The 27,390-nt window shown below is 37.7% G+C and overlaps 1 protein-coding gene across 1 annotated transcript in view; it reads left to right on the top strand.

The window, feature by feature from the left end:
* CFAP47 (cilia and flagella associated protein 47) overlaps positions 1-27,390 on the top strand; it is a 507,416-nt gene that overhangs the window by 324,300 nt on the left and 155,726 nt on the right. Inside the window, exons 46-49 of the mRNA XM_040265344.1 lie at positions 4,667-4,863; positions 5,665-5,808; positions 6,360-6,533; positions 16,204-16,315. Of these exons, the coding sequence (XP_040121278.1) occupies positions 4,667-4,863; positions 5,665-5,808; positions 6,360-6,533; positions 16,204-16,315 (627 nt within the window). The remainder of the gene's footprint in view (positions 1-4,666; positions 4,864-5,664; positions 5,809-6,359; positions 6,534-16,203; positions 16,316-27,390) is intronic.

Below are 27,390 nucleotides of genomic sequence, written 5' to 3'. Positions count from 1 at the left end.
TCTTCCACTTTTCTGATGTACTTTCAAATAATCATGGCATGTTAAAGTGGAAAGAAACCCAAGAGATCAGCTAATCAAATTATATTCTTAGAGCCTTAACATTCTTCTAAAGTGTTTTGTTTTGTCTATTTGGAGTTTGTGAAAGTGAATGGGAGCTTCTAGCATCTTATTTCAACCAGATTGACTCTAGGTTAATTTGTCTTATATATTGAGATTCTGTTTTAGGTAATATTCAGACACACTCCCCTCCACCCCACCCAGCCCCAAGCCAAGAAATGAAACGTTTGAAAGCTACTAATCAAATCTCACTCCTTAATTTAAATTAGATTAAGAACTTGACTTCAAAAAAAAAAACTATATATATATATATATATAAGTAGTATCGTATGATATTTGTATTTCTCTGTCTGACTTACTTCACTTGGTATGATAATCTCTAGATCCATCCATGTTGCTCCAAATGGCATTATTTCATTCTTTTTTTATAGCTGAATAGTATTCCATTGTGTGTGTGTGTGTGTGTGTGTGTGTGTACACCACATCTCTATCCATTCAACTGTTGATGGGCACTTAGGTTGCTTCCCTATCTTTGCTATTGTAAGTAGCATGGCTGTGAACACTGGGGTGCATGTATCTTTTCAAATTAGAGTTTTCTCCAGATACATGCCCACAAGGGGGATTGCTGGATCATATGTGCTAGATGCCCATTTTTATGGGTTATTTTAAAAACTGTAGATTACAATGATTTCCTCAGTAGCTCAAGTTATATAAAATTAGATATTTTTGCATTAGAGAGATTCACTCTTTATGTTCCTTTATTTTCTTTAGAAACTATAATCTGATAAATTTAGATACATTTGGTTATCTTTAATTACAGAACCCTGGCAACTCCCATAGTTACTGGGATCACCTGTAAAGAAAAGGCCCCAGGTGAGCTACATTTAGTAGACTAAGGATGGAAGGGACAGGTCTAGATTGTCCTTGACATTTGTATGCCCAGGTCAAAAGCTCAAATGGGATCCCATGTACCAGATACCAAAATTTTAAAATTGTTAAATCAGGCTAACAAAGTTTTAAGTAGAATATAATCTATTATTCCACCTTGAGAAATTAAGCTTTTTACCAAACTAGAAGACCAAGTTTGATTTTAGAATTCTTGATCTCCTTAGAATTTTGAGCTAGACATGACAACACAGGATAGCTGGGCCCTGGGCATATGCCCACCCCATTCTCTTTCTTCAACTCTAACGTGTATTGTAAGAGGCCTTGTGTACAAATTTGTGGGTACTTTAACCCACATAATTAATCTTGGTCAATATCTTCCCCTTAGTGGCCACCTCTTAGTTATTCTTTAATTCTAGGAGTCTTCCAACAGGAGGATCAACATAGGGAGGAGTCCTGTGCAGGCACTGGAAATGGGATCAAAGCACTTTGAATTGTGAACTGTGACATACCTGAAACCCAGAACATGAATGGGTCTGGGCTGCATGTGGGCCTGTCCCAGCAGGCCCATGTACTCCATGAACATCCAGAGAGACAGTGCCAGAGGATATTCAATGTAAGGCCCTAGAAAGCATGAGGCCATTGACAGCAAGCTCTCTTTCCTTGGTCTAAGGGTATGTGTTAGGTTGCAGATCCCTAATAGCAGACACCAAGACCAGGTCTTGAGAGCAGTAGTTTGAGAAGTGATCTCAGGAACCATAGGTAGGATTGTGAGAGAGTGAGAGACAGCAAAGAGAAGGAGCCAGTTCAGGGAGTGTTCATGAGCAGTTGCCACTAAGCAATTTGGGTTTGGTTGTCCTGGGGCTGTCTATGAGTTTGTGTAGAATTCACCTCACAGTTATTCCAACCAAAGGATAAAGAAGTTGGGTTATTTTGCCACCAGTTTGATACATTATTTGTTGAGGACCACAACTGCAGTCGTTAACAGTCACTTCTGGCCTGATGGATGCAAGGACTAAACACCTTCCTATGACTAGTGAAAGCCCTCCGGGAGAAAGATCTGTTTTCCATAAAACCATTGGCCTGCAGCAACAATTTAAATGCCAAGGAGACATGGCAGGACATGGATAACATCTGCTACAGAGAAGAATTGGAAAGGACTTTGAGAAAACATGTCCCTAAAAGAGAATGATGTTGAGATGGCACAGTGTAGCCAGTAAAATTTCCAAATTTCTAAATATGAGAAGTCTCTACCTCTGCTATTTCACATCTAGGGAGATGTGGATACTGCCTGATGAATACCTTAATCCACAAGTAGCTTCTTTTTGATAATATATGATAATATTTCTACTCTTTTTCTAGTATGAATTAAATTATTCCAGATGTTTAAGGAAAAGAAATATTATTTTATCAATATATCTTCAACATTAAAACCATCATTTCCATAAATTCTATTATGAATTTCTTTTTGGACTTGTAAGGGAGAGGGGGTTGCATGGCATATTCCTTAGGGTCTTTGCTTATGAACATTTCATGAGTTGGGAAATGCATACTTAAGGATGTCCTTGACTTTTACTCTCAGACTTAGTATCGATAGAAAATGCATATTTTTAGGGAAAAGGAAATAGTGTATAGCATAAAGCTTTTGATAGCACCTTTATACTTGAACTTGTGCATTTCAATTGTCGTTTACCATGAAATGGCTAGTTATTCTTTATCTTTGATGAAAATAATAATTATTGCTGATGAAATTTCATATTCTAAGCAGTTTAATTTTATTTAAATTACCTAAGCTAAGTATTTTCATTTCAATCTGTTCATGCAAGATAAAAGTATGGCTTCTTCCTTTCTGATAATAAAGCAACAAATTTTAATCAAATAATTATCTCACCTAGTTTGTTCTAATGATGTTGCCGCAATTCAAATACTTCTCTCAGAATGAAAGTAATCAATGAACAACAGATGATAAGATGTGCCTGGAGTCCTTTTTGACAAGAAAAAAAATATTCTAAAACTATATTTGTACTTGAATCAGTTCAGTTCAGTTCAGTTGCTCAGTCCTGTCCAACTCTTTGAATAGGATGGAATAAAAATAACAACATTCTGACAGCCTTTGTATCCTCCTTAGACCTGCTGAGTCTCTTGAACTTTGCTTAGATATAATATATATTTCAAGAGTAATCCACTATCAGTGTTTCTTAATATACAACATAAAACTGTGACATTTATACATAACATCATATATACCACCAGTCTACTCTGTCCATGGAATTCTCTAGGCAAGAATACTGTAGTGGGTAGCCATTCCTTTTGCCTGGGGATCTTCCCAACCCAGGGATTGAACCTGGGTCTCCTGCATTGCAGGCAGATTCTTGACTGTCTGAGCCACCAGGCATATATTGTATGTTGCTATATATAACAAATAATATACAATATACAATACACAATGTATTCTATATAATATGTGATTGCTCATGCTCAGTTACTCAGTTGCGTTCGACTCTTTGTGACCCCACGAACTGTAGCCTACCAGGCTCCTCTGTCCAGGGGGGTTTCCAGGCAAGAATACTGGAGTGGGTTGCCATTTCCTACTCCAATATGATGAATATATTTTATAATATGTGTAACACATGCATACACATCCTCAATATGTTTTAAAATGATTTAAAGCAACTAATGTTCTTATAGCAATAACTGGTTTTCTTGGCATATAGACTTCAGTGTATTTGAAAACAAGTTTGCCATTTTTAACATTTGAGGTGTTAAATGTGAGTGAATTAACATAGCCAATTAATATAATACGTGCCCAGTCCATTGGTTAATAAGTTTGATTTGTTTTCTTGATTTCAGAGAATTTCCTTCACAGAATTAGGCTTCTAAGCATCTTTTTCACTTGTTTCTTATCTATAACTTAAATAATTTGACTTTAGCAGTGAAACTTACATTATATTCTTATAGTGCATCCTACTTTAGGGTTGAGAGATTTTTATAACTATTTTCTCACTTCATGGAGAATAAGAAAATGGTGACTTTCAGAGAATTAGTGTTGCTTGGAAGGAAAGAACCAGCATTGATAGCCTGCCCACCATAAGAAATTATATTAGCTATTCTGGTACATAGTATAACAAGGTAATGTGAGAAGTATTCATTGGTTATGCCTCTTTTGGCTTCTCTTGGTTATTAAAAATTATTTCTATCTGCTGGTCAAGTTGTAACTGATATTGATTGCTGTGGGATAGAGCACTCCTGTGTCATAGAAATGTAGCAGATAATAATACTTACCAAATATCCCATATATCTCTCAAGTCTCAGCCCCTGTTGACTGAGATAGAATCATGTGTTTGGTTCTGACCAGTTAACTGTAATGTGTGTTAACTTTGGGCTGAACACTAAAAAGCTCTTGAGCAAACTTTCAGCTCTTCTTCCCCTGACCTGTACACAAAGGAGGAGCAGTGTACCTGGATCCCTCAGTAGCTTTATGGAGCAGACTTTCCTTTGACCCATGCAGGATATATTCTCTCATTAATAAAAATAAATAAATAAATAAACTTGCTTGTAATGCCTAGGAGATTGAGGAGTAGTGTGCTACCTTGTTAGAACCTAGTCTCATCTGGATTATATAATTCAATTAAATACAATGCAATAAAATATTCCTTTATCCTAAAATCAATTTTAGGATTTATACCATCAAAATGATTAAATCATTTTTAAATTATTTTGATAGCTGCAGATGGATCTGTTCCAGTTCCCTTGCGATTTGTTCCTCTCAGTCCTGGACGCTACCCTTGCAAAATTTTGTTGACATCAAAGTACGATGTGCGTCTCTATTGCATTGAAGGTGTGGTGAATGAAGAACGTCCAGAGGCCAGATTTGATTTTGAAACAGCAGCATTTGAACCCCTTACCCAGAATATTCCAATTGTAAGTACAAACTTTCTTTTTTCTTTTTTTGGTACTTTCTTTATTCCACTGCCACTGTCTCAAAGTTTTCTTCAAACCTCTGATCTAAACTAGTACTGATTCCTAATTGCATTATGTGTGGCCATTTGTTACTCCAATTTGATGTCACAGTTTTATTCCTGAATATAAATGTTATCATATTACTCACCTGATTAATCACTTCTTCTGCATCTCTTTGTTTAAAAAGTGAACTCCAATATCCTTTACCTATCATCAGACTAAGCAGACCATGGTCTCTCAGATCACTCTGCCCCAAATTCAGCTGTGACCTTAACATATGATTAAGATGGGCTCATAGGCACTAAGACCAGTGATTGGCTATTGTTGTTGCTGTTCAGTCACTCAGTCCTGTCCGACTCTTTGTGACGCCATAGACTGCAGCACACCAGGCTTCCCTGTCCTTCACCATCTCCTGGAGCTTGCTCAAATTCATGTCCATTGAGTCAGTGATGCTATCCAACTCTCTCATCCTCTGTTGTCGCCTTCTCCTCCTGCCTTCAATCTTTTCCAGCATCAAGGCCTTTTCTAATGAGTTGGCTCTTCTCATCAGGTGGCCTAAGTATTGGAGCTTCAGCTTCAGCTATCAGTCCTTCAATGAATATTCAGAGTTGATTTCCTTTAGGTTGACTGGTTTGATCTCCTTGAAGTCCAGGAGACTGACTATTACTTGGTTATAAGTGAGTGATGATAGAGTAGACAAAGGTAATTTTTAAGGATTTTTTTTTACACTGATATGTTTCTATCTTTATTTTCATGCTTTAGAATAATGAAACAAAGAATGAATGGAAATTTCAAGTTACTATAGAAGGAGAATGGTTTCATGGACCTCCTATTTTATATGTCGGACCAGGTGAAACTGTGGATTATCCTCTCACATTCAAACCTATTTTGGAATGTGAGATTATGGTATGAACTCATTGATTTTTTTTCCCCTATCAATAATATGTCGATAAACCAATGTGATGTTTACCTCTACAATTTATGATAAATTTTCTTGCAGAAAAGTTATATTTTCCATGAATTTGATCATTGGTGTTCACTCTGCTTGAAACTTTAATAAATGTTTTAATTTGAGGTATAAATATTCTGAAAGTCACATTGTCATAGGCTGTAATATGTTTAACAAAGGAACATCATTGCTTTGTTTTTATTCAGTAAGGAAGTTTATACTTCAGAAAATATTTTCTTAAGTCATATTTCTTTGACAAGTATGTAAACAGCATGAGAATGCCTATTAAACTCTGTCACTTAGTGAAAGTGAAAAGAAATAAAGAGCTTTTCACAGGAAATCCGTCTTCATTCATTCAGTAGAAGTATTTATATGTAAACTGGATAAGTCAGTGACTAACACCTTCTTGAAAGCTCATTTCATTAATAAGATTCAAAATTCCTAAGACAGAAGAAATTGTTGACTTCTGTCTCTCCTATAGAGCTTAAATTTGACTGATTTGTCACAGGGCAAGCTTATTCTACAAAATGAAGTAGATGGTATGGAGCATATCTTTGACATAAAAGGAATTGGAAAAAGACCCCTGGCCTTGGAACACATCATTGTAGACTGTCAAGTGGGGGAAGTAACAAATAAACCCATAATAGTGCCCAATTATACACCAAGCATCCTAACATTTAAGGTAAGTTTGTTTTTTTGTTTTTTTAAATATGAAAGTGTTTTCAGAAAAAGTACATTGAATTGTATGAAATTTAAAAACATCTAATTTTACTTAACTAGGTAAAGCAGTGTGATACAAGGAGATGGTTAGAATTCTTTTTATTAGTCCAACAGGTTTTAAACTGCCATTTCGTATAAAGTTGAATTAGCACCAAACAAACATTTTATATCTAAGTATTAGTATATAATCATAAAACACATTAAGATTTACTTATTTGAGTCATGTGTATTTTTACTTGAAGATATTGTGCATGATAAAGAAAGATCTTTTCAAAAAAACTTTTAAACAGCTTTTGAAATGGTAATGTGATATCTGCAGGCATTAGATTTCAAAAGTTTATCCTGTCACTTACCAGTATGAATAATAGTGGGAATATGAAGAAATACATAATTATTTATATCTTTATTATGAGGTTTTATTCTTGACCTTCCTCACTTGATATATTTAAGCAAATCTGAAAATAAATTTTTCTACTCCCTACTCCCATATTTATCTACAAATTGTGTGTTCAATAAAATCCTTAAAGAAGCTTCAAATATCTATCCATCATAGATGCCTGTATCTAGTTTTAGAGGGTGCTTCAGAAGTTTAGAAATTCACTGGGTTTGTTCTCTGCTATTTTTGGTAATCTTGAAAATTATGTGCTTTGATTTTCTTCTCCTTTCCTTACTGGATTACAAATGGAATGAATATTATGAATGAAAATTTTATTTTCTTACTCCCCTGCTAAAACTCTTCACTGTCATCTCTTGCCATCAGATCTAGTCCATGCTCCCTGAAGTGGCCCATGTGCTTCAAAAGTATGTTTGCTCAGCTTCATCTCTTACCACTCTTGCCTCCAGCCACACTTAGGCCACAGTATACAGTATTTACAGTATATACAGTATTTCCTTTTGCTACTATCTAGGAATCTTTTTCCAACTCCCTATCTTCCACTTCTCTGTGCTTAACTCCATTTCATTCTTTAGGGCAAGTATTTATTAGATGCCACTTTTCTGAGAATCTTTCTAGATCCGCATAAACCTGGATTATAGATGCCTTTCATGTGCTTCCACAACATTTTTTTTTTACCTTTCCCACAAACATGTACATTATGTCTTATTGCTATTACCAATTTATTGTTCTCCACCAGGTTATTTACTGTGAGGAAAGGAGCATACCCCCTCATATCCACACTTTATACCTAGCATAAATCATAGTGCATAGGTGCTCAGTCACTCATTCATGTCTGATTCTTTTTGACCCCATGGACTGTAGCCTGCCAGGCTCTCTCTCCATGGAATTTTCTCCACAAGAATATTGGAGTGAGTTGCCATGCCCTCTTCCAGGGGATCTTCCCCACCCAGAGACTGAACCCACCTCTCCTTTGTCTCCTGCATTGCAGGTAGATTCTTTACTGCTGAGCTACCTGGGAAGGCCATAAATCATAGTATCAAGCACATAATAGTTTTTCCAAGAAGATTTGTTTAATAAACAGATACAAACATAATGGGTGGCATTTCAAATGGAAAGAAAGAGGGAAAGAAGGAAGGAAATAAAAGAAAAGAATAAGAAAATCATGACTATTTAGATTTGCTATAAATAAGGAAAGAAGTCATTTTTCCACCACTACCTTTCCCTTTCCAGAATTTACTGATGAGCAAGGAATTTCATTTTAAGAGTTTGATGAAAGCAAGTTAAAGAAAATATCTTTTAATATCTTAACATTGGTTATTTCATTTTGTTGTTATGGCAGAGGTGATGTCTGTAGGTTTTTAAAATTTCATCCTTCAGAATTAATGCATTGTTTTGTTTTGTTTTGTTTTTTTTTTTACTGTTCAGTTCAGTTCAGTCACTCAGTCGTGTCCGACTCTTTGTGACCCCATGAATCGCAGCATGCCAGGCCTCCCTGTCCATCACCAACTCCCAGAGTTCACTCAGACTCACGTCCATCGAGTCCATGATGCCATCCAGCCATCTCATCCTCGGTCGTCCCCTTCTCCTCCTGCCCCCAATCCCTCCCAGCATCACAGTCTTTTCCAATCAGTCAACTCTTCGCATGAGGTGGCCAAAGTACTGGAGCTTCAGCTTTAGCATCATTCCTTCCAAAGAAATCCCAGGGTTGATCTCCTTCAGAATGGACTGGTTGGATCTCCTTGCAGTCCAAGGGACTCTCAAGAGTCTTCTCCAACACCACAGTTCAAAAGCATCAATTCTTCGGTACTCAGCCTTCTTGACAGTCCAACTCTCACATCCGTACATGACCACAGGAAAAACCATAGCCTTGACTAGACAGACCTTAGTTGGCAAAGTAATGTCTCTGCTTTTGAATATACTGTCTAGGTTGGTCATAACTTTTCTTCCAAGGAGTAAGCGTCTTTTAATTTCATGGCTGCAGTCACCATCTGCAGTGATTTTGGATCCTAAAAAAATAAAGTCTGCCACTGTTTCCACTGTTTCCCCATCTATTTCCCATGAAGTGATGGGACCGGATGCCATGATCTTCGTTTTCTGAATGTTGAGCTTCAAGCCAACCTTTTCACTCTCCTCTTTCACTTTCATCAAGAGGCTCTTTAGTTCTTCTTCACTTACTGCCATAATGGTGATGTCATCTGCATATCTGAGGTTATTGATATTTCTCCCGGCAATCTTGATTCCAGCTTGTGTTTCTTCCAGTCCAGTGTTTCTAATGATGTACTCTTCATAGAAGTTAAATAAGCAGAGTGACAATATACACCCTTGACGTACTCCTTTTCCTATTTGGAACCAGTTTTTTGTTCCATGTCCAGTTCTAACTGTTGCTTCCTGACCTGCATACAGATTTCTCAAGAGGCAGGTCAGGTGGTCTGGTATTCCCATCTCTTTCAGAATTTTCCACAGTTTATTGTGATCCACACAGTCAAAGGCTTTGGCATAGTCAATAAAGCAGAAATAGATGGTTTTCTGGAACTCTCTTGCTTTTCCAATGATCCAATGGATGTTGGCAATTTGATCTCTGGTTCCTCTGCCTTTTCTAAATCCAGCTTGAATATCTGGAAGTTCATGGTTCATGTATTGCTGAAGCCTGGCTTGGAGAATTTTGAGCACCACTTTCCTAGCGTGTGAGATGAGTGAAATTGTGCGGTAGTTTGAACAATCTTTGGCATTGCCTTTCTTTGGGATAGGAATGAAAACTGACCTTTTCCAGTCCTGTGGCCACTGCTGAGTTTTCCAAACTTACTGGCATATTGAGTACAGCACTTTCACAGCATCATCTTTCAGGATTTGAAACAGCTCAACTGGAATTCCATCTCCTCCACTAGCTTTGTTTGTAGTGATGCTTTCTAAGGCCCACTTGACTTCACATTCCAGGATGTCTGGCTCTAGATTAGTGATCACATCATGGTGATTATCTGGGTCATGAAGATCTTTTTTGTACAGTTCTTTTGGGTATTCTTGCCACCTCTTCTTAATATCTTCTGCTTCTGTTAGGTCCATAGCATTTCTGTCCTTTATCGAGCCCATCTTTGCATGAAATGTTCCCTTGGTATCTCTAGTTTTCTTGAAGAGATCTCTAGTCTTTCCCATTCTGTTGTTTTCCTCTATTTCTTTGCATTGATCGCTGAAGAAAGCTTTCTTATCTGTTCTTGCTATTCTTTTGGAACTCTGCATTCAGATGCTTATATCTTTGCTTTTCTCCTTTGCTTTTCGCTTCTCTTCTTTTCACAGCTGTTTGTAAGGCCTCCCCAGATAGCCATTTTGCTTGTTTGCATTTCTTTTCCATGGGAATGGTCTTGATCCCTGTCTCCTGTACAATGTCACGAACCTCATTCCATAGTTCATCAGGCACTCTATCTATCAGATCTAGTCCCTTAAATCTATTTCTCACTTCCACTGTATAATCATAAGGGATTTGATTTAGGTCATACCTGAATGGTCTAGTGGTTTTCCCTACTTTCTTCAATTTTAGTCTGAAGTTGCCAATAAGGAGTTCATGATCTGAGCCACAGTCAGCTCCCGGTCTTGTTTTTGTTGACTGTATAGAGCTTCTCCATCTTTGGCTACAAAGAATATAATCAATCTGATTTCGGTGTTGACCATCTGGTGATGTCCATGTGTAGAGTCTTCTCTTGTGTTGTTGGAAGAGGGTGTTTGCTATGACCAGTGCATTTTCTTGGCAAGACTCTATTAGTCTTTGCCCTGCTTCATTCCACATTCCAAGGCCAAATTTGCCTGTTATTCCAGGTGTTTCTTGACTTCCTACTTTTGCATTCCAGTCCCCTATAATGAAAAGGACATCTTTTTTGGGTGTTAGTTCTAAAAGATCTTGTAGGTCTTCATAAAACCGTTCAACTTCAGTTTCTTCAGCGTTACTGGTTGGGGCATAGACTTGGATAACTGTGATATTAAATGGTTTGCCTTGGAGATGAACAGAGATCATTCTGTCATTTTTGAGATTGCATCCAAGTACTGCATTTTGAACTCTCTTGTTGACCATGATAGCTATTCCATTTCTTCTGAGGGATTCCTCCCTGCAGTTATATATGATGGTCATCTGAATTACATTCACCCATACCAGTCCATTTTAGTTCACTGATTCCTAGAATGTCAACATTCACTCTTGCCATCTCCTGTTTGACCACTTCCAATTTGCCTTGATTCATGGACCTGACATTCCAGGTTCCTATGCAATATTGCTCTTTACAGCATCGGATCTTGCTTCTATCACCAGTCACATCCACAACTGGGTATGGTTTTTGCTTTGGCTCCATCCCTTCATTCTTTCTGGAGTTATTTCTCCACTGATCTCCAGTAGCATATTGGGCACCTAATGACCTGTTGAGTTCCTCTTTTGGTATCCCATCATTTTGCCTTTTCCTACTGTTCATGGGGTTCTCAAGGCAAGAATACTGAAGTGGCTTGCCATTCCCTTCTCCAGTGGACCACATTCTGTCAGGCCTCTCCACCATGACCTGCCCACCTTGGGTTGCCCCATAGGCATGGCTTGGTTTCATTGAGTTAGACAAGGCTGTGGTCCTAGTGTGATAAGATTGACTAGTTTTCTGTGAGTAGGCTTTTATAAATAATATGTATGCTATGTTAACTATGAAAAGTGAATGTATTTTTCTAATTAAATGTAGAAGTAGAATTTATATAACAAAATTATTCTCATAAGAATAATAATTAAAGTCTGTATTTCTATTGTTTCAATATACAAATAAAACTGAAGAATCTAGTTACTTTTACCTTTAGAATGTAAATTTTCCCTGAGGCCTTTTTCTGTAATTACAGATGTTACATATTAAATTTTTAAAATATAATTTCATTCAAGTACTAGTAATACTAAACATGTATTCTAGTTCTTTTATATTTCTACCTTCAAATAACACCAAGAATTATAAAAGAACAGAAACATATTTAAAACCTAAGACACATATTCTTAGAGATATTAGAATAAAATATCACCTTTCTTAATTTAAAAATCACCATTATTTTTAATCAGCATGTAATAATGAGCATTATCAATTTGCCATTTCTATTCATTCATTTATTATATTTGAGTCATTGCTGGTATTTCAGTGGAAATTCTATTGAGAAACAACTGAGGTGCTGCTAAGGAGAAAGGCTAGACTGGAAACTTTGATCTATAGTGTCAGGTTTCATCTTGCACTTGCTTTGAAACCAGTGAAATGCTTCTGATTCTCTGTGCATTCAGGGTTGATTCGCACTCTCCCCCCACCCCTTCAATACCTTCCTCATTGTGGGACTATTTTTCTTAATCTGTAAGTATTCTCAAAGGTTTTCCATTACAAGATAAAACTTGCCTCTAACAATACCTTTTCAACTATTACCTTCTATGTTTTTTTGTGATTGCTAAACTTCTTTTTTTTTTTTCCCACTTAACTTTTTTCATTTTTTATTTTTTATTTTTTTTAGTTTTCTGAATGTTGAGGTTTTTTTTTTTTTTTACTTTACAATTCTGTATTGGTTTTGCCATACATTGACATGAATCCACCATGGGTGTAAAAGCATTATTTACATGATGACTTCTTACTTCATGGTGGTCCATTTGTAGCTCCTCTACTCTTTTGAAACTGCAGCTGCAAAGATCACCTGTAATTTTTGTTCAAGAAAAGTCAGTTATTTGCCCAAATTATCTGCCCTAAAACTCCTTTAGTATTTGGCACTATCTGCCTTCTTAACTTCCCAGGTGGTGCTAGTGGTAAAGGACCCACCTGCCAATGCAGGAGACTTCAGAGGTGGGGGTTCAATCCCTGGGTCAAGAAGATCCCTGGAGGAGAGTGTGGCAACTCACTCCAGTATTCTTTCCTCGAGTATCCCCTGGACAGAGGAGCCTGGCAGGCTGCAATCCATAGGGTCACAGAGTCAGACACGACTGAAGCAACTTAGCAAGCATGCAGCACACTGTCTTAACACTCTTCACCCTGTATTATATATCTTTCTATATTCCTCATGTCCATGCCATTTCTTGATTGTTACTTATCTGGTCCTTTTATTCCTCTAACCTTCTCATTTCTTTTTAAAGTTCTACCTTCTAAAGTATCCTCATATCTGTACCACATCACACTTGGCAGTTTCTTGGTTTCAGACTATCATTTCGGTACAAGTGGCAAATTTATACTTTTAGTCTAGATGTGTTAGCTTCAGTTCAGTTTCAATTCAGTCGCTCAGTTGTGTCCAACTCTTTGCGACCCCATGAATCGCAGCACGCCAGACCTCCCTGTCCATCACCAACTCCCGGAGTTCACTCAGACTCGCGTCCATTGAGTCAGTGATGCCATCCAGCCATCTCATCCTCTGTCGTCCCCTTCTCCTCCTGCCCCCAATCCCTCCCAGCATCAAAGTCTTTCCCAATGAGTCAACTCTTTGCATGAGGTAGCCAAAGTACTGGAGTTTCAGCTTTAGCATCATTCCTTCCAAAGAAATCTCAGGGCTGATCTCCTTCAGAATGGACTGGTTGGATCTCCTTGCAGATGCTGTGTGAGCTGGAAGTTAAGGCTAGGGTAGAGCTGTAAACTACCTAAGTGCTGAAGGTGTGCCACAACACGTATGCAATGCTCCTTGATAAAGGGTAAAAGATTTATTATTTCAGGCATGTAAAAAACTTGTGACAAACTATATGCATACCTTGGAGATATTTGGTATGGATTCCAGACCACCACCACAATAAAGCAAAATAACAATGAAGTAAGTCATACAGACTTTTCTTTCCCACTGTATATAAAAGGTATGCTTTATGTTGCACTGCAGCTTAAGTATGCAATAGAATTGTTTTAAAAGGATGTACATACCTTCATTAAAAATACTTTATTGCTAAAAAATGCCAAGACAATTAGAATAGTAACATCGAAGATCATTGATAACCATAATAATTATAAAAACAATGAAAATGTATGAAATATTCCAAAAATTATCAAAGTGTGACAAAGTGAGCAAATACTATTGAAAAAATGGCACTTACAGACTTGCTCAATGCAGAGTTGCCATTGTGCTTCAAGTGATATCTTGAAGAAAGTGAAAAAAACAATCCACAGAATGAGAGAAAATGTCCACATGACCAATACCTGATAAGGGCCTTGTTTCTAGAATATATAAACATCTTTTACAATTTAATAATGAAACAAGTAACACAGTTTTTTAAATGTGTAAAGAGTCTTAACAGTTCCCCCAAAAGTACATGCAAATGAACAATAAACACAGGAAAAGATTTTGAACATCATCAGTCCTTCAGTTCAGTGGCTCAGTCGTGTCTGACTCTTTGCTACCTTGTGGACTGCAGCACGCCAGGCCTCCCTGTCCATCACCAACTCCTGGAGTTTACTCAAACTCATGTCCATTGAGTCGGTGATGCCATCCAACCATCTCATCCTCTGTCATCCCCTTCTCCTCCCGCCTTCAATCTTTCCCAGCATCAGGGTCTTTTCCAATGAGTCATTTCTTCACATCAGGTAGCCAAAGTATTGAAGTTTCAGCTTCAACATCAGTCCTTCCAATGAATATTCAGTCCAACCAGTCCTTTAGGATGGACTGGTTGGATCTCCTTGCAGTCCAAGGGACTCTCAAGAGTCTTCTCCAACACCACACTTCAAAAGCATCAATTCTTTGGTGCTCAGCTTTCTTTATAATCCAACTCTCACACCTGTACTGACTACTGGAAAAACCATAGCCTCGACTAGATGGACCTTTGTTGACAAAGTAACATCTGTGCTTTTCAATATGCTGTCTAGGTTGGTCATAACTTTCCTTCCAAGTAGTAAGCGTCTTTTAATTTCATGGCTGCAATCACCATCTGCAGTGATTTTGGAGCCCCATAAAATAAAGTCTGCCACTGTTTCCACTGTTTCCCCATTTACTTGCCTTGAAGTGATGGGACTGGATGCAATGATCTTAGTTTTCTGAATGTTGAGCTTTAAGCCAATGTTTTCACTCTCCTCTTTCACTTTCATCAAGAGGCTCTTTAGTTCTTCTTCACTTTCTGCCATAAAGGTGATGTCATCTGCATATCTGAGGTTATTGATATTTCTCCCGGCAATCTTGATTCCAGCTTGTGCTTCCTCCAGCCCAGTGTTTCTCATGATGTACTCTGCATATAAGTTAAATAAGCAGGGTGACAATATACAACCTTGGCATCCTCCTTAATCACAATGAGATACCACTTCACACTCACTAGGATGGCTATTATAAAAATGATATACAAAAACCTTTGAGAGAAGCTATAGAGAAAATAGGAACCATCATGCATTGTTGGTGTGAAAGAAAAATGGCGCAGCCATTTTAGAGAAGACTTTTGGAAAGCAGTAATTTAAAAGATTGGGCATCCTATGTCCCAGCAGTTCCACTCTAAGATATATGTCCATAAGAAATTAAAATCTATGTGTACCCAAATACTTCTACATGGTTTCATAGCTGCATTATTCATAATAGACAAGAACAGAAACACCCCACATTTTCATCAACTTATGAATGGAGACACAAAATGTGTTTTTTATATGATTTAATGCCATTCATCAGTAAAAAGGAAATGATGTGCTGATAAATGCCACAACATAGGTGAAACTGAAAACATTATGCTAAGTGAAAAAGAGCTAGTCACAAAAGACCATATACTGTGTAATTTCTTTTTTATGAATTGTTCAGTTTAGGCAAATCTATAGAGAGACAAGATAGATTAGTGTTTGCCTGTACAGAATGGTGGAGGGGGGCAAGATGAAAGTACTCACTAAGGTGAAAGTTGAATCTAGCCAACAACAGTTATAGTCAGATGCTGCTTAAATATTATATGCTATATTAATATTTATATACTATATTAATATTGATGTAGAAATTCATTGAAGTGGTTTATCTTTTATATATCAAGTTGCATAAAGAAACTTCTGCATGGCCTATAAAAGCTACTCTGATTGTATAAACGTCAGTGATCTTGCTACCAGTAGAAAAAGAGTATTTTTATTGTGTTATATTTTTGCTTAAGTCTCCGATTTTTATTCTACTATATGTCTATATTTTATGGCTTGCTTTTCACTTAAAAGTGTACAGTTTCAATGAAAATATTTAAGTTAAATTTCAGCTTTTTCTATGCTTTAGCTTGTTATACTGATTTCATGGAAATGTTGACATCATGTGATTCCTGTTTTTCGATTCTCTCTTCTAGGTATCTTCAGATCTTCCGATAGTGTGGGGAAACCCAGACATCACCATAGACCCTGATAACACAGTTCCATATATTCTACATGTGTGCCCTTGGAAGCGTGGTATATTCAAAGGTAAGAAAATTGTTAATAAAATATTATTAACTACCATACTAGAGAACATGCATGATGAGAAGAAATTTAAAATTTATTTATATTTCTTGTTTCTAATAAATGATCCAGAGGGAAATTTAGTTTTCTATTTAAGTCATTAGCTTTCTAAATAATCAGTGCTTTGGGGCATACATTTCCTCTATAGTGCTATACTTTCTTGTTCATTTATTTGAATTTGTAGAGCAAATTTCTGGAAGTAGAAATATTTAGTTAAGGCATTAACATTTAAAATTAGAGTGTGTGTTAGTTACTCAGTTGTGTCTGACTCTTTGCAACCCCATGGACTGTAGCCCATCAGGCTTCTCTGTCCATGGAATTCTCCAGGCAAGAATGCTGGAGTGGGTAGCTATTCCCTTCTCCAGTGGATCTTCTCAACCCAGGGATCGAACCCGTGTCTCCTTCATTGCAGGCAGATTCTTTACCATCTGAGCCACCAGAGAAGCCCCAAAATTGGAATAAATACTTTCAAATAGTTATACCAATTTATGTGCCAGACAGCGTCCTATGAGAATATTTCTTTATAAGACTAGGTATTTTAAAAACATGTACATATAATATATTTATGATACATGAAAAATAGGTTAAAGGCTTTGGTACATGTGAAGTTTTCTTCCTTTTTTTCTAATAAAGCATCCATTTTTACAAATTGCCTGATGATCCCTGAAAAGAGTCGCTTGCTTGGGAATAGGAGTGAGGGATATTCCTACAAACCTTTTGATGGAAGAGGGGGTGGAGGTAAAGAAGCATAACAGGGAATAACTGAGGAACTGTAATTCATCAAAGAAATAATTGTTGTCTTTGGAAGACAATTAATTCAGTGTCCCATGGTGATTTGATCCTGTTGAGGAAATTATTAAAATGTTAGTAAATGGTACAGTTTAAAAGTGTAGAAAGCACATAGAGAGTAGGCTGAATGCCAGTGCTATTAACAAGCAGAAGGGAAATTTCAGAATGGCAACCACTGTGATCCAGTTACTACTGCTGTCATAGAATATTTTGTGAGTGAAGAGCCAACTCACCCACCCCTCACTCTCTGCTTGTAATTGGCTTGACCCTACATGTCACCATAGTCATAGCTGTTAGCATCTTATGAAATCTTCCCATCACTTTTCAGACACTTGACTTTGCAAAGCCCATTATTATTCTCTATGTAATAGGTAGATTTTGAGCTAGAGTGAGTCTATTTCAAGCATTTCAATAAAGTAGCATTTTTTGGCCATTTTTATGATAATTCAGAAGATTTTAATTGATTTTAAGAACATAAATTTCAGTTTGTATTCTCATCATCAAATGACAGTCCTAATGATAGCTTTTCCTTAGTTTTAGAATTTTGATTAATCTTTCTTAAAGGATAACAAGTCACTCAGAATTGCCATTATTATTTTTGATATAGGTAAGAAATTTTAGTTTTCTGTCCTATAAAAGGCAGTAAGGTCTGCTATGTGTGAGAAGAAACATAAGAGGAATTTTAAATGGTAGAATGTTGTTGAATTAGGAGTGTTTATGACTCCATTAAGCAAAATAGAGCCACTGATCCATGAATCAGACTCAAAGTTATAGAAATGGAGCTAAGAAAAATTAAATAATCAGATTTAATGTCTTTATATAGTCATTTTTGTTGATTTTGGCAGCATTTTAGAAATGCTAAAAATTTCAAAACATATTTTCAAATTTCAAAACATTTTCACTCATCAGATAAGGACTCAACATGCTGATTTGAAGGACTTTAGAAGAAATTTGGAAACATTAAAGACAACTCAGGGCATATTGTTGAGTTCAGTTCAGTTCAGTTCAGTCGCTCAGTCGTGTCTGACTCTTTGCAACCCTATGAATTGCAGCATGCCAGGCCTCCCTGTCCATCACCAACTCCTGGAGTTCACTCAGACTCACATCCATTAGGTGAGATAAATTAGTAAATATTGCTGGCTACACAAGAGCCCTTGCAGGCTTCATAATTTTGAAAAATATTTGCAAGACATTTTCACGATTGTGCTTTCCAGGGCGCTCTCTTAGATTTGAATTAATGTTACCATTATTATTTGGACAGGCTGAGACTGTAAGGAAGGCAAACTCCATTTTTATTGATATTACTGTTGGAAGGCTTCTACAACATTTTAAGTAGTGGAGATGCAATTGCTTCTGAACAGTTGTTAATCTGTTGTAATATAAATAAAACTGGACTAAAATTTTCACACATATATGAGAATGCTCCTATTTGTACTGGTTAAAGAAGTATGTCAGTGTCTGTGTGTGTTTGTGTGTATCACTGGTCTTGAAAACTTTGTGCATGTTTTTAGTTCTGTACTTAATTATATTAGCAGTTATTTACAAAAGGCCTATAATTTGGAAAGTCTTGATGAGTATAGTAGTTATAAACAAAGCTGACCTTCAAACAGTTACACTCTGTTTGTTAGAATATTTTCACAGATGCTTTTCCTCATATGTTGGCAATCCTTAATTGTTTGAACTCTACTGTAATGCAACTTTTGAACTCTAGCCACCACAGCCTATCCCTTTGGCCCCAGGCCTCCCCAATAATTCAGCTAGATATAAAGGGTTATCACAAGCCTCAGAATTTGGATCCAGCGTCCTTTCTGATTTATCCGGGCTGGAAAATAGGTTTATTAATTATTTCAAATATTACTACTGGATACAAAAATAAATATTGTGTGGCTCCTGCCTCCTGGGATTTCGTATCTGGTGGTGGAAATACATATCCATAAATCATCTAGTACAAGGTACACTTTGATATACCACAAGTTTAAACATGGCACTGATAATGGAAAACATTAACCCTAACAGTGGGAGTCAGAGAGGGTTTCTTAGGGGATAATGGTTTTGATCTGGACCTTAAAGCTGGACCTTTGAGCTGGGACTTTTCAGCCAGTATGGTGAGCAGAGCAAAGGAAACAACCTTATTGAAAACGCAGAAAAGATATTTTCTGTAAGTAATGAATAGCAGGGGTATGTCTGGAGTGTGTATCTGTGGCAGCCAATGCAGAGTGACATACAACTGTCACTGCCTATAGAAATATAGGAAGACTTTGTTGTATGGAATTTTTGTTTTACTTCTTACTGCAGTTGCAGCCACTGAAGATTTCTGAGGGGTGTGAGTCAACTGAATTTTAGAAAGAAAAGTCTAGAGATAATATACAAAACAGATAGGGAGTACAAGACAGGGTGGATAGATCTGAGAGATCATTTAGTGGACTTTAGTAATATTCTGGTTGATCAGTTCTCAGTATTAGTTTGTGCCTCTTATACTGAAAGCAGACCCTGAGAGAAGAGTTTAATTGCCAATAGTTTATTTGAGAGGTGATCACAGAAAGCACACTGACTGAATGGAGAAGTAAGATGCTGAAGGGAAAAAGTCAGTAAAAAGTAAGATATACATCAAATTACTGCTGAGACCTGGGGAAACTTATTGGTAAATTTCTGAGAGAATTGTCAGGCTGAAGAGTAAGCAAATTGAGGTAAACATCCTCTAACTCCTCTCCATCAATCATTAATATTTGTTCTTAGGGAAGATTACATGGCAGTGAATCCGTACTGGAAAAAAGTCATAGGAAACCATTGGTGTGTATGGAAGCTGTCTGCAAAGGGGATTTTCATGGGGCACTGAGTTATATGTGGTATATACTATACTGGGTGTCATGGCATATTGATTGATAGGTAAGAATTTTGAAAAATGGATGGATTTGGAATTATCACAGCAGCCTGAAGTGAGCTACAATCATGTTTCATATGTGTCCATATGGAAGTTTTAATTCAAATGCTTCTTTCGCCATGGAACAAAAAGATAATATTGACCATTTTAATGAGGATTGAAGGCAGACCAAACAAGTCCAATGATAGTGAGTTAAAAAACAGAAGGAAAATTTCAGGAAAAGTGACAGTCGAAAATGATGCTATAGCAGCTTACGTTTCAAGGGAATCAGATTCTAGGATGGGAGATTAGCGTATCAGACATGTATTAGGAACTGTGTTGTCATTAACACTTATAAAGAAAAAGGTAAGAAGGTATAATACTGAGCAGAGGAAAAAGTTGGGTTTCCGGACAGAAAATAGTAAAGTCAACTTATTAGGGTTGACTAATGAGTTTAGTCAACTCATTAGGGTTTAGTCAACTCATTAGGGCTCATGTGGTGCAGAGGTTAAAGCGTCTGCCTGCAATGTGGGAGACTTGGGTTCGATCCCTGAGTCGGGAAGATGCCCTGGAAAAGGAAATGGCAACCCACTCCAGTATTCTTGCCTGGAGAATCCCATGGACGGAGGAGCTTGGTGGGCTACAGTCCACTGGTCGCAAAGAGTCAGACACGACTGAGTGACTTCACTCTCACTTTCAACTCATTAGGGTTTCTGAAGCTAGGATGGTCCTTTGGAATTGTCCCAAGTTAGGAGAAAGGGCAGACAAGGCAATGGCAACTCACTCCAGTCCTCTTGCCTGGAAAATCCCATGGGCGGAGGAGCCTGGTAGGCTGCAGTCCATGGGGTCGCAAAGAGTCGGACACGACTGAGCGACTTCACTTTCACTTTTCACTTTCATGCATTGGAGAAGGAAATGGCAACCCACTCCAGTGTTCTTGCCTGGAGAACCCCAGGGATGGGGGAGCCTGGTGGGCTGCCGTCTCTGGGGTCGCACAGAGTCTGACATGACTGGAGCGACTTAGCAGCAGCAGCAGGAGAAAGGGACTGGGCCTTTATGCTGCTGTGTTGATTCAGTTCAGTCTCTCAGTCTAGGTTGGTCATAACTTTCCTTCCAAGGAATAAAGGTCTTTTAATTTCATGGCTGCAATCACCATCTGCAGTGATTTTGGAGCCCAGAAAAATAAAGTCAGCCACTGTTTCCACTGTTTCCCCATCTATTTCCCATGAAATGATGGGACCAGATGCCATGATCTTAGTTTTCTGAATGTTTAGCTTTAAGCCAACTTATTCTCTGTCCTCTTTCACTTTCATCAAGAGGCTCTTTAGTTCTTCACTTTCTGCCATAAGGGTGGTGTCATCTGCATATCTGAGGTTATTGATATTTCTCCCAGCAATCTTGATTCCAGCTTGTGCTTCATCCAACCCAGCATTTCTCATGATATACTCTGCATATAAGTTAAATAAGCAGGATTATTTACAGCCTTGACATACTCCTTTTCCTATTTGGAACCAGTCTGTTGTTCCATGTCCAGTTCTCACTGTTGCTTCCTGACCTGCATACAGATTTCTCAAGAGGCAGGTCAGGTGGTCTGGTATTCCCATCTCTTGAAGAATTTTCCACAGTTTATTGTGATCCACATGGTCAAAGTCTTTGGGCTTCCCTGGTAGCTCAGATGGTAAAGCGTCTTCCTACAATGCGGGAGGTCTGGCTTTGATCCCTGGGTCAGGAAGATCCCCTGGAGAAGGAAACAGCAACTCACTCAAGTGTTCATGCCTGGAAAATCCCATGGACCGAGGAGCCTGGTGGGCTACAATCCATGGGGTCACAAAGAGTCGGACACGACTGAGCGCATCACTTCACTTCACGTCAAAGGCTTTGGCATAGTCAATAAAGCAGAAATAGATGTTTTTCTGGAACTCTCTTGCCTTTTTGATGATCCAGCGGATCTTGGCAGTTTGATCTCTGGTTCCTCTGCCTTTTCTAAATCCAGCTTGAACATCTGGAAGTTCATGGTTCATGTATTGCTGAAGCCTGGCTTGGAGAATTTTGAACATTACTTTATTAGCATTTGAAATGAGTGCAATTGTGTGTTAGTTTGAACATTCTTTGGCATTGCCTTTCTTTGGGATTGTAATGAAAACTGACCTTTCAAATGGTATATCTTTCCTTTTCTCCTTTGCTTTTCGCTTCCCTTCTCTTCACAGCTATTTGTAAGGCCTCCTCAGACAGCCATCTTGCTTTTTTGCATTTCTTTTTCTGGGGATGGTCTTGATTCCTGTCTCCTCTACAATGTCATGAACCTCTGTCCATAGTTCATCAGGCACTCTGTAAGATCCAGTCCCTTAAATCTATTTCTCACTTCCACTGTATAGTCATAAGGGATTTGATTTAGGTCATACCTGAATGGTCTAGTAGTTTTCTCCACTTTCTTCAATTTCAGTCTGAATTTGGCAATAAGGTGTTCATGATCTGAGCCACAGTTAGTTCCCAGTCTTGTTCTTGCAGACTGTATAGAGCTTCTCCATCTTTGGCTGCAAAGAATATAATTAATCTGATTTTGGTGTTGACCATCTGGTGATGTCTGTATGTAGAGTCTTCTCTTGTGTTGTTGGATGAAGGTGTTTGCTATGACCAGTGAGTTCTCTTGGCAAAACTCTATTAGCCTTTGTCCTGCTTCATTCTGTACTCCAAGGCCAAATTTGCCTGTTATGCCAGGTGTTTCTTGACTTCCTACTTTTGCATTCCAGTCCTTTATAATGAAAAGGACATCTTTTTGGGGTGTTAGTTCTAGAAGGTCTTGTAGGTCTTCATAGAACTGTTCAACTTCAGCTTCTTCAGCATTACTGGTTGGGGCATAGACTTGGATTACCATGATATTGAATGGTTTGCCTTGGAAACAAACAGAGATCATTCTGTCGTTTTTGAGATTGCATCCAAGTATTGCATTTCAGACTCTTTTGTTGACTATGATGGCTACTCCATTTCTTCTAAGGGATTCCTGCCCACAGTAGTAGATATAATGGTCATCTAAGTTTAAATTCATACATTGCAGTCCATCTTAGTTCGCTAATTCCTAGAATGTCGATGTTCACTCTTATCATCTCCTGTTTGACCACTTGCAATTTGCCTTGATTCATGCTGTGTTGATTAGTCATTGAAAAGTGGACTACGTGTGGAACGAGGTTTGACCTTGGAGGAGGCTTGCTTTTTCCACTTAAGTCAATGTCTGAAGAGGGTTTGACCAGATCGTCATTTACCAGCATCATTCCTAGTAGCCACAGAAATAAGTCCTTCATTCCTGAACAGGACTATGGTTGATGCAGCAGAGCATTTACCACAATTGCATTTGATGAAGAATGATAATGGAGAGAGAAGGGAGAAAAGAGAGTCAAGTGTATTTGTGATAGTAAGCAACTCCAAGGAAGGTGATAACATTAACTGTGAGAGAGAAGCCATTAGTAGGATGGATTTCCTAGTTAGGGAGGGAAAGCCCATTTCTATCTTAATTTGAGGTTATCGTTTTGTGTCAATAAATTTCAGGAAAATGTAAAAATATTAAATCAGTCAATTCTAGATATGAAAACATAGACCCTTAAAGGGAAACAGAAGCACAAAATCAAGCAAACAAAACCACCATGTGTAAAGGCAGAAATATGTTAATGACTAAACATATTAAGATATAATGGCTTAATTCTCTCCTTCAGTTCAGTTCAGTTCAGTTCAGTTGCTCAGTCGTGTCCGACTCTTTGCGACCCCATGAATTGCAGCATGCCAGGCCTCCCTGTCCATCACCAACTCCCGGAGTTCACTCAGACTCACGTCCATCGAGTCGGTGATGCCATCCAGCCATCTCATCCTCGGTCGTCCCCTTCTCCTCCTGCCCCCAATCCCTCCCAGCATCAGAGTCTTTTCCAATGAGTCAACTCTTCGCATGAGGTGGCCAGAGTACTGGAGTTTCAGCTTTAGCATCAGTCCTTCCAAAGAACACCCAGGACTGATCTCCTTTAGAATAGACTGGTTGGATTTCCTTGCAGTCCAAGGGACTCTCAAGAGTCTTCTCCAACACCACAGTTCAAAAGTTTCAATTATTCAGCACTCAGCTTTCTTCACAGTCCAACTCTCACATCCATACATGACTACTAGAAAAACCATACCCTTGACTAGATGGACTTTCTTGACAAAGTAATGTCTCTGCTTTTGAATATGCTATCTAGGTTGGTCATAACTTTCCTTCCAAGGAATAAGCGTCTTTTAATTTCATGGCTGCAGTCACCATCTGCAGTGATTTTGGAGCCCCCAAAAAACAAAGTCTGACACTGTTTCTACTGTTTCCCCATCTATTTCCCATGAAATGATGGGACCAGAGGCCATGATCTTCATTTTCTGAATGTTGAGCTTTAAGCCAACTTTTTCACTCTCCTTTTTCACTTTCATCAAGAGGCTTTTTAGTTCCTCTTCACTTTCTGCCATAAGGGTGGTGTCATCTGCATATCTGAGGCTATTGATATTTCTCCTGGCAATCTTGATTCCAGCTTGTGCTTCAGTGACCTCTCTGGTCATTAGAATGCAAAAAGCTAATATTACTCTCCATTATTACAGTATTAGTATGTAACAAAATATAGTAATAGACTGTGGCTCATTTGTAGTAGTGAAATATGCAACTAAATTTCCACTTGCCTCAGGTAGAAACTTGATTTTTTTGTACAAGATCAATATTTAGGTGGAGATGATTAGGCCTTAGTGATTAGCATATACTTTAGTAGCAGTAATCCTTATATTTATTTTCATTGTAATAGCATAATATGATTCACAAATAAGATTTAAAGATGGCTATAAACATGCATGTTCACAATGTATGTGCTCCTAATATAGCACTAAGAAAATGAACTTGTAAGGATTAAGGTTGTACAGTTTGATACATACCATTTTTTCTAAGAGTTCACTCCATTTGCTCTTTAATAATCTACATATAGCACATATGTCTCTAGCATAACTTTTCTGAGTTTATTATGAAGATGTCACACTAGTCAGCTCAGTGCACTCCAGCTTGTGAATATCAGGGTCATAATATAACTTTAGAAAGCAGATTTTAATAACAGGTGACTATCTAAACTTGTAGGGATGCCTCTAGGGCCCCCTTTCTGTGAAGAGTTATAAAGCTAAATAATTAATTTAGGGCTTGTGAAATCTGGGCCCCAAACCATGCAAGCATGAGCTCTTTGGCAATTTGGTTTTCACATTCCCAGTTATCACCCCAAAAGACAAGACTCCAGGCTACCACAGAGTAGTCCATATTCCAGAACAGATAGCATCTTCAGTGATGACCCAGTACAGTGGATTGCTGCTTTCTTAGCTTGTATGTGTGTTTAACTTAAAAATCTCATTTGAGAGGATATTCTCTGAACATCTCTTCCAACATATTATAGAAATGGCGATCCCTGTTTATCTTTGAGCAGCTTTTATCTTGTTAACTTGTGCAGTTGATTTATTTAATGTAAGTATAAGACTTCACAGTGATCCCTTATAAAAGCCTACTTGTGAGCAACATGCTTTCATCTCCAGGGAAGAAGTCTTTAGAAATCATTACAATTGTTAATGACATTTGGTGGTGGTAGTTTAGTCACTAAGACATGTCCGACTCTTGTGACCCCATGCACTGTAGCCCACCAGGCTCCTCTGTCTCTGGGATTTCCCAGACAAGAATACTGGTGTGGGTTGTCATTTCCTTCTCCAGGGGATCTTCCCAACCCAAGAATAGAACCTGTGTCTCCTGCCTTGCAGGTGGATTCTTTACCCACTGAGCCACCAGGGAAAACCATTTGTTTGTGACCAAAATAGAAAAGGGTGAGATGAGGGAAAAATTTGGATATTGAATATCTTATCTTTGTCTACAAAGTTGTAGAAATTCACCAGGATTATTTATTGAACTAGGAGTCATTTAAATTTATGAACAAATAGGCTGAAATAATTTGGTATGTGAATCATGGCATGGTGGCCTAAAATGATCTCTAAACATTGAACAGGATTTTTACACTTAAAACTAATTTAATGTTATGTGTAGATTTTATCTCAATTAAAAATACATATTAAAAAAGACATTTCATAAACCATTCACTTACAGTGTCAAGTATTTAATTGTTTAGCATATTACATGGACACAGTTCAATACTATTCTTTTTTTATTCCACAGTAGAAAAATAAATGCTGAGACTCCACATTTTAAGATGGTTTCCAGTCATGTTAGTAAATTTAGTCTCTACCCTGAGCATTCAAGATAAAGCAGTCTTAGTCTCTCTTATATCCGTGACCCTTGACAGGCTGAGAGCTCCAGAAAGTAGGTAATGATGATAATTTTGAGATAACCCACAATTACCCTGTATTTTTTTTCAATGGCAGCTGAAGGTGCTTTTTCACTTGCTGAAAAGTGATTGTATTTATTCAGTTCAACACAACCGTGAATTATAACTAAGATTTATTTCTACAAATTTGCAATTCGAAAGTTCTTATGCTGGAATGAGATCTATTATGACATTGGCACAAGAAAGCCTCCACCAAACGATTGCAAAGAGGTTTTAGTCGGCTTTGTTAAAGACTTTTAAAAATTTCTGTTCGTGAACTTCTGCTTAATGTCAAAACAAAGTGTTTAATGTGTGCATAACAAAGTTCTTATGTTAGGCCTATGTTTAAACAAGATAGGATTAGTTTTTATAGCTGGCACCCCACTACTCTCTGACATAATACACTATCTAGAGAGAAATGTATTACCAGTTTGAAATACAAATTCAGTTCAAAATTTGATTTCTAATATTGTGTGTGATGAGAAGCCTGCTTGTCATGTGTATATTCAGAATGTGATTCCGAGCAAGAGCAGTGCTATTTAAATTTGCATTTTTTAATTTAAAGTCTGGGTAGTGTATTCTTGCTAACTGCCACCTTGCAATGGCAGAATTGCACATCTTTTACTTTGCCATCTCTTATCTTACTGGGTCACAAAGGAACATGTTCAAAAGGTGCGTGTGACTTCAGTCTCCAATTACATCGTTCTCTGTTTGGGCAACCTTGGCAGTATACTTAGCGTCTCTGATTATCAGATTTTTTTTACATGTAAAATATAGTTAATCCTTAAACTTTCAGGGTAGTTATGGGCATAAAATGGAGATATATGAAAAGTGCTCATCTGGTAGGTCTTAAACTAATATTTAGCAGCCTTATTTAATATGCTAACTCCATTTTTGAAAATTCTCTAACATGATATGGGTATATGGGAGGATTTAGGGCTTCTTTTGTTTCCACTCTCTCCTAGTTGATCTCATTGAAAATGCCAGAGGCGGTTCTATCAAAAGCTTGGCTGAAATAGAATTTGGATCTTGCTGGCTTATTCCCACCA

Source organism: Oryx dammah, unplaced genomic scaffold (genome assembly GCF_014754425.2).
Source record: "Oryx dammah isolate SB20612 unplaced genomic scaffold, SCBI_Odam_1.1 HiC_scaffold_23, whole genome shotgun sequence".
Lineage (NCBI taxonomy): Eukaryota > Metazoa > Chordata > Mammalia > Artiodactyla > Bovidae > Oryx > Oryx dammah.
The sequence above is the reverse complement of the archived record's forward strand: the minus strand, read 5'-3'. Positions and strand labels throughout refer to the sequence as shown.